General features: G+C 39.9%; 1 protein-coding gene across 1 annotated transcript in view; it reads left to right on the top strand.

Moving 5' to 3' along the window:
* The window catches only part of LOC104079801 (FYVE and coiled-coil domain-containing protein 1-like), a 22,691-nt gene extending 16,838 nt beyond the window's left edge, over positions 1 to 5,853 (top strand). The window contains exons 6-9 of the mRNA XM_009581956.1: positions 2,028 to 2,123; positions 3,358 to 3,568; positions 4,860 to 4,969; positions 5,405 to 5,853. Coding sequence (XP_009580251.1) covers positions 2,028 to 2,123; positions 3,358 to 3,568; positions 4,860 to 4,969; positions 5,405 to 5,480 — 493 coding nt within the window. The 3' untranslated portion in view covers positions 5,481 to 5,853. The remainder of the gene's footprint in view (positions 1 to 2,027; positions 2,124 to 3,357; positions 3,569 to 4,859; positions 4,970 to 5,404) is intronic.
* Positions 5,854 to 7,416: the final 1,563 nt, after the last annotated feature.

Raw genomic sequence — 7,416 nt, 5'->3', positions numbered from 1 at the left:
GCAGGAATAAGGAAAAGAACACACGGAAAATGTATTGGTCCTGGGATTTAATTTACATTTCAGGGTCCCAAAAGAAAGGTGAAATTAATGGGTTAAATAAGGAACTCTAATGGCATTATGTAATAAATCATGGAGTTTGACACTTCTGGGAAGCCTGTAGTCCTGTAGTTCTCTTGGTCTGTATGAATTCAAGGCTGTGAAATTAAAGCTGTGTACCTATCATGGTGGGAAGGGATCACAGCATGAAGTCTGTTGCTGTTCCCACTGCACAAGCAAAATATATGTATAGGTTTACAAGCTATAGTTTAGTTTTCTAGGGTTTTCTTCAGAATCAGTTTTCTTATCTAGTTGTATAAAGATAGTTAACAATGAAATTATTTGTATCACTTGCTAAGTATTTCCATAGATGTTGTATTAACCTTTATGGACCAACACGTACTATGTCATTCCTACATTTCAGTTGGCAGATAATGTTTGGTTATAGCTCAGGTTTTGGCACTTAGTCACAGCTTTGAGTCTTCCCTGCAGGTCACAGCTGTCTCCTTAGGGTATTAACAGTAGTGGTATGACTCTGAAGAAGTCAGCAGTTACCCAAGAGGCTACAGGAATGAGAACATGAATTCCAGAGATAACAGTGCTTTATGAGTTCAGGAAACATGTAGACACTGGGTGCAGTTTAATTTGCAGTCATAACAGTGAATTCTTCCCGTTTCCAACCAATAGTGTCACTCCAGTAAACTCACACGTGGTTGCATGTGCTGACACAGTATATTCAGATGCCTCTAATGACCAGCTGAAGGTGCTGTTACCTGGAGATGTTTTCTCCTGCTCTTCTGCTTAGCAGTGCTGCTTGTAGGGCAAGGTCCTGCAGGATTTAAAACAAAATGCTAAATTGTGCATTGGTTTTGAGAATTGGTCTACAGAATGTGTGACAATTATGCCCTTGCTACATGATTACACTTGATGGTTCAGAAGCACATATAAGTGGTATTACATTTTATTAGATTCCACTGGTTTTTGGAAGGAACCAACCGGTTGGTTCCCTGTATATAAGAATCCTTGGCATTTTTCTGGGAATGACAGTCTAATTGTCTCAGTTATCAACCTGCTGAGATGCAGAGAAGCAAAGTAAGTATCAGTTAGAGAAGCTCTAACTTACTTGGAAACTATCAGCGTTTGTTTACTGACCCTCAAACTCATTCTTCTGTCTGTGTCCCAGCCCTGTAATTCATAGCTGGTGCTACTCCAGTGTTTACCTAGAGCATGCACTCTTTTTGAGGTAAGGAGTGGATGGCAGATTCTTCCATTTGCTTCCTCTGCTCTCCTGGACACAACATGGTGGGGAGGAGGCATCCTGCTTTGTCATCCTGTAACAGCTTCTTCGGTGTATTTGTGTTTGAATCATCCAGTATTTCTTGTATGAAAAGAAGATACATGGTAGTGATTCTACAGCGATAAAATATGTTTTGTGTACCATTGTCAAAGTAAGGAACTGGACAATATGTTTGTAAAACACCTCACAGATTAAATCCAGGGCAAATGTCGTATCCCTGTGCAAGCTTTCTTTAAGTCCAGACTGTTTTGCTTGTGTCTGCCCTCCATCAAGATTTCCACCTGCTAGGGAATCTTTAAAACCTGGCAGCATCTCAAGAGGGGATTTATCTTAAGACTGTTGAAGACATGTTCTGGACGTATGTATTCCTCTTAGCTCATGAAACCAGGATAGGAACAGTTTTACATTTGTGCACAGTGGTTAGCAGAACGGGGCTGCCGTTTTGCCCAGACAGTTTTGTCACTAGAATGCACAAAATAAGATTTGCAGGAATAAGGAAAATCACATGTTAGAGGAGAACATGGAAAATGTATTGGTCCTGGGATTTGATTTACATTTCAGGGTCCCAAAAGAAAGGTGAAATTAATGGGTTAAATAAGGAATGTTTCTATTTTAGGAAGCCATCAGCATGTAGATGGTATTTGACCACATACTACTCAGAGAATCATGGCTTTCCTTTTCTTCCTTGTCCTAGAAACAGCACGTGTAATTCTTCAACCTTTGATGAATCAGAAGAGTGGCAAGTTGCTCAAGATGCTGAGATATGCTTGTTGAAGTCAGGAGAAATCATGTAAGCAGAACAGTTTCATTACTAGCAGGCTGAAAGAATAAAGGCTGAGCTCAGATATCAGCTATGTGAGCACAAGTCTTGCAGACTCCTGGAAGAGCTGATCGCTTGTGTCCCACATAGAATTTGGTCTGAGGAAGAGCAGAGAGTATAGCTGAACTATGCAGAGCAGCAGCAAAAAGCCAGGTCCTCTCTCTTCAGTCCTGCAAAACTTTAGTGCAAGTGGGGAATAAGAAGGAAAGATTTGCGTCCACATCACATCAGAAAACCTTCCTTCCTATTCTTATTGCAGGAGGTGCTGTGAATAGGAATGGGGCTTAGAGAGAAGTCTAGTTCTAGTATTCTCTAGAAGAATGGCAAGGGAAAGTCAGAGTGCTGTGCTAGTCAGACCTTTGTCAGAGCGAGGGAATTCATGGCCTTTTGGAGCATATATCTAGTATTTATTGGTGGCCTCACAGAAACTGTCTTGCCTGCTCTGGTTGATATATGCCATAGCATAAAATGTTCAGCTGAGCCTCTGCTTGACCTCTGTGACCCGTGTGTGCACAATTCTCTACACGTATCCTGCTCTGAAATTAATATGTACATGCGGTAGTAATACAGCATGTCACTTGCACAGCCAAGAAAGGAATCTAACATATGAAAATGCCCGTGACTTGGAGAAATTCCCCTTTGCCCGCTCTCCCCTTAAGCCTAGCTTTGAAATTTTGGCTTAGTTATGGGGAAGGTTTTAAACTTTTGAATGCAGGAAGATGAAACATTAGTCCATGTTTCAACCTTGTTGCTGCTGTTCAGAGAACCAGGTAAATGAAGCAGTACCTAAAATCATAGCTGGGCTGTAGGGCAAAACCAAGAGTGATCATTAGTTTGTTAAAATCAAAGATCACCTGAGACACCCCCAGCAGTTACTTCAGCTAAGAGGAAAAAGTAACAAGGTAAGCAAACTTAATATAAAGCTTCCTCTCTGGCCAGAGTACAACAGTTATCGTAATAACTCAGCTGTGATCCCTAACCACTGCGTAGTCATGGTTGGAAACTGAACTCCTCCTTACTCTAGAACAGCAAATCATCATGGTGACTGTGTGGTATCTTCTGGTAAATGGGTTGATTCTTGATAGCTGCTGACAAACAAATCACAGTACGGTGATTTACTGTGAGCTCATTGATTTGGAAACAATTTATTTGGCCTAAAGAGTGACTGGATCTCTTCAAGTAATTGTATTTTTCTCCCTCACAGGATCAAATTACCCCTTACAGTGGAAGAGATTTTAAATTTTGGGGAAAGCAACAGAGAGCTGTTCATTAAATCCAGCACCTACAGTATCATTCCCATCACCGTTACAGAGATGGGGCTAACAATTAGCTGGATCTTTTCATCAGACCCTAAAAGCATATCCTTCAGCGTTGTCTACCAAGAATCAGAAGACACACCACTGGATCAGTGCAAAGTAAGGCCTTTGTTTCCTTACTATCTTAGAGATTGTAGCACACTGCAATCAGCCATCTAGAGGAATCAGCTAGTATAGCTAGGAGGTCTCCACAGGAGTGCCAATTGCTATTGCATTAAGGACTTGTTTCTCCAATTAAGCTATAGTTCTGCTGAAGGCAGAGCTACATCTTTAATTATTTAATGTTGCCTAAAAAAGCTGAGTTGAAAAGCGCTGTAGCTTCTATTGGTTGCATCTGAAATTCATCCACTATTATTAAGCAAAAATAAAAGTCCAAGCTTGCAAAATTCTTCTTTTTTCCCTCTTCAATATTGCTTAATTTGTAAGTTGCTTAGGGCTGATCTTGCCAGGCTCTTAAGCAGAGGCCACAAGGAGACAGATGAATTGATTGGGTTACCTGCATTTCTTATAGTGAAGCATATATTTAAGTGCCTTGATGGTGTGCAAAATCACTTTGCCAGTGCCCAAGGTACCAGTTTTTATATGTGCTGTCCATATTTCATGAGGATTGTGGATTAAGTAAATCTATGTTACTCAGCTAATTGCAAAGTTTTAATGAAGAAAAGGCAGCTGTTGATTTAACCCACCATGGTAGGGGGAACTCTAAGGCTGTGATTTCACTGGGGGAATAAGATGTTTATATAGCATGCATTAATTTACTCCACAGTTACTAACTCCGTGTAAAAATCTCTTTTTTTCTTAATCTGAAAGCTGAATGAAGAGTGAATGTTGCTTCTGTCTTGATATATCTATTTGATATAACTTCGGGTTTTATAGGGTCGTCCTTGATCTATGTCAGCTGCTGTTCTGACAACTGTCTCTGCTAGGGTTTTATAGCAAGATGGATGGTTACACATGCTTAGATAAACAACTAAGATTTGCTGAGAAAGCTTATTTTATAATACAAGGAGTATAAAAGCATATATTAAAATACATATTTAGCTAAATCCTGCTCTTGGATATATTTGTATAGATTTAATGTAGCACTGCTGATATTAGTAAACTTGCTTAGATTAACATTAAAAAGTTCAGGATTTTATTCTATTTCTAAAGCAGAGATTTATAGCCATAGCTTAATGCTGTAAAGAGGTTATCAAAGGAAAACAGATGTCTCACTGTGAAACTTTAGTTTGGGTGAATTTTTAATGCTAATCAGTGAAAATAAATAGTTTTTCAGGCACATATGCACTTTGGGAGTTTCAAGATGGCTCAAGTCTAAATATTTTTCTGAAGGAAATGACAATTTGTAGGGCAAATAGCAAGTTTCATTTTGATTTGTATTGAATTCCAGGTTCTTATTCCTATGACCCGCTGCAACTCTCATAAGGAAACTATCAGAGGACAGGTTAAAGTCAGAAACTCTGGAATCTACACGCTGATATTTGACAACACCTTCTCTAGGTAGGTCCCAGCTGGGTGTACAAGGTGAAATAAGCTTGGTTTTACAGACTGTGGAACTGATCGGGTGTACCATTATTCTGCCATTCAGAAGTAAGTATGAGAAATTGGTCCCGGCTTGCCAAAAGATCTTCAGCCCGAGTTTTGGTTCTTGTTCTTGTTTGGGTTTTTTTCTCCCCCCATAGCAGCATTTCACTCTTCTGTCTCTACCTCTGGGAAGGTGAACAGAAGTAAGCGACTAATTTGTGACTCTTTCCAAGACAGCTTAGTCAGGATTGTCATCTTATTAACAACAGCCCTTGCACAGGCATACTTCTTTTTAACAACAGTCAGTTTTTTGCCTGAGTATAAACTGAAAGACTGAATACACTTTTAAGGCTTCCTGTCTAGTTGACTTCAGCTAACGTGATCATCTTGCTCTCTTTTTTTCTTTGACAGGTTTATCTCAAAAAGAGTGTTTTATCACTTGGCTGTCGAGCGACCTGTCATCTATGATGGAAGTGATTTTCCATAGCCTTGAATATACTGTGTTATTTTTAATTAAATTTTTAAGAAATGCTATTATTTATGTACACGTAAGCATTGTGATTACCACTGTGTTTGAAGACTTTGAAACTATGCAATAGTTATAATGCACTTAGAGAACATGTATACACTAAAAAACGGAAGCCTTTTTAGGAACACTAATGGTTCTGTACTGTGTACAGATTGCTGAAAAGCCATGTTGTTTGATTTAACAGGTCAATAATAACCAAATTTCTTTCAGTGGGGAGAAAAATAAGTGTGGGGGTGTCTAAATACAAATTGAAATTCTCTACTGAAAATTGAATTACTTTTCTGCCAAAAATATCCTTCAAAAGGAAATTTAAAGAAAAATGCGTATTTTTGTTGATCTCTTCACTGAGGAGTAAACATAACCATTTCTGTTCTGCTCTACTGCTCTTACAGTCAGAACAACTATGCAATACTTCAATCATCACAGACATATATCGTAATCCAGCTAGAATTTTTTATCTTTTCCAAGTTTTATAAACAGCAAACATAGGGGTTTTTTACATTTTGGGCTAAGATTTTGTAAGTCTGGCTTTTACAAATGCTTTGGTACTGAATACCAGTTACAAAACAATACAACACAAAGCAGCAACTCCTTTCACTTTTGCTCACCGTACTTTGTAAGTTGGTCCACTGAAATCAGCTCTTATGGTGAGCACCAGTGGCAGAATCAGGAGCATCATTTGTAGAATAAAACACTGCTCACTGTGTGATACTAGGAAGAGGAGCATTCCTTTTTCCTGCTTTAGCACCTTAGTCATCCGCATTCACAGGAAAGCACAGTTTCTGAGGAGGTCAGCAGTCTCTCTCTAGACCACGTGAAAGGTAGCAATAATGTTTGAATCGGTCTCAAAAAGTCCATTCGAAACCGAATGCATATCCAGCCCTGATGAGCTCTCCACCTGGTGTTAGTGCAGTCTGCCCCTTTCCTAATCCTTGCATTTGCCCTAGCCAACTGCTGACTTTCCATCTCGGATTTGGGGACAGAGCTGGCTGTAAACACTGTCTTTTAAGGAAGGCTGGGTTCTCATTTGTACAAAATTTCCATGCAAACAGTCTGCTTTCTATATAGAATTTCAACTTTTTGTCAAAATATCTGAAAGCAGATTTTTCTTTTTAAAATTCCTGTCTTCTGATGGAAAGGCAAAACATTTTGGCAGGAGAAAGGAGAAAAGCTCTTTCTCCCAACCAGCCTTCCTCATCATTTTAGGTGTGTCTGATTTCTAATGTTGTTATTCTCCCAAGGAAACCTCAGACCTGGAAGGTTTTAGCGCAGCAGTTGGTAGCAGCTCAGCCTGCCAGGAACCCTGTAGGCTCTCGGTGGCAGCTGTAGCTGGTAAACAGGGGTCATGGTGGGAGACAGAAAATAAAATATGAGGGGGAGGAAGAAAAAAGGGCAAGCTGAAGCAAATTATTTAGGGGAGGGGAAAGAAAGCCAGGGGCAAACTTGTAAATGTAAAAACAAGGACAGGGAATTGGAAGGATCAGTTCGACTAGGGAAGGAAGTCGGGAGAGTCCAGCTGGTGTTCATGTGTTGCTGGTCCAATCCCATAGGGGATCTCCTACAGCAAAAGGCTGGTTGTTTAAAAGATGGAGATCACAAGACAAGTGTTGAACATTTACATAGTAGCAGCTGAGGTAGAGGGAAGTTTCTGATTATAGGAAAGAAAAGAATACTGCAGATAAAGCTAAAGGTTGCTAATCGTTCATTCCAGTTGTTAACACTGTATAAATACAGTGATCTTGAAAAAGACTGTGAAAGAATGACTGCCCTTCATGGAGCACCTAGATTTTAGGTATCTGGCTCATCGGAAGCTTTCCCTTCCCTTCAGACCCCTCTTCCCAGTATTGGTGGTGTGCTCTCCAGCCTCTGCCAGGCAGAGGGGTCAGTGGAAGGT

The sequence above is a fragment of the Fulmarus glacialis genome, unplaced genomic scaffold, assembly GCF_000690835.1.
Source record: "Fulmarus glacialis isolate BGI_N327 unplaced genomic scaffold, ASM69083v1 scaffold13187, whole genome shotgun sequence".
NCBI lineage: Eukaryota > Metazoa > Chordata > Aves > Procellariiformes > Procellariidae > Fulmarus > Fulmarus glacialis.
Note: the sequence above shows the minus strand (reverse complement) of the source record. Positions and strands in the feature narration are given on the sequence as shown.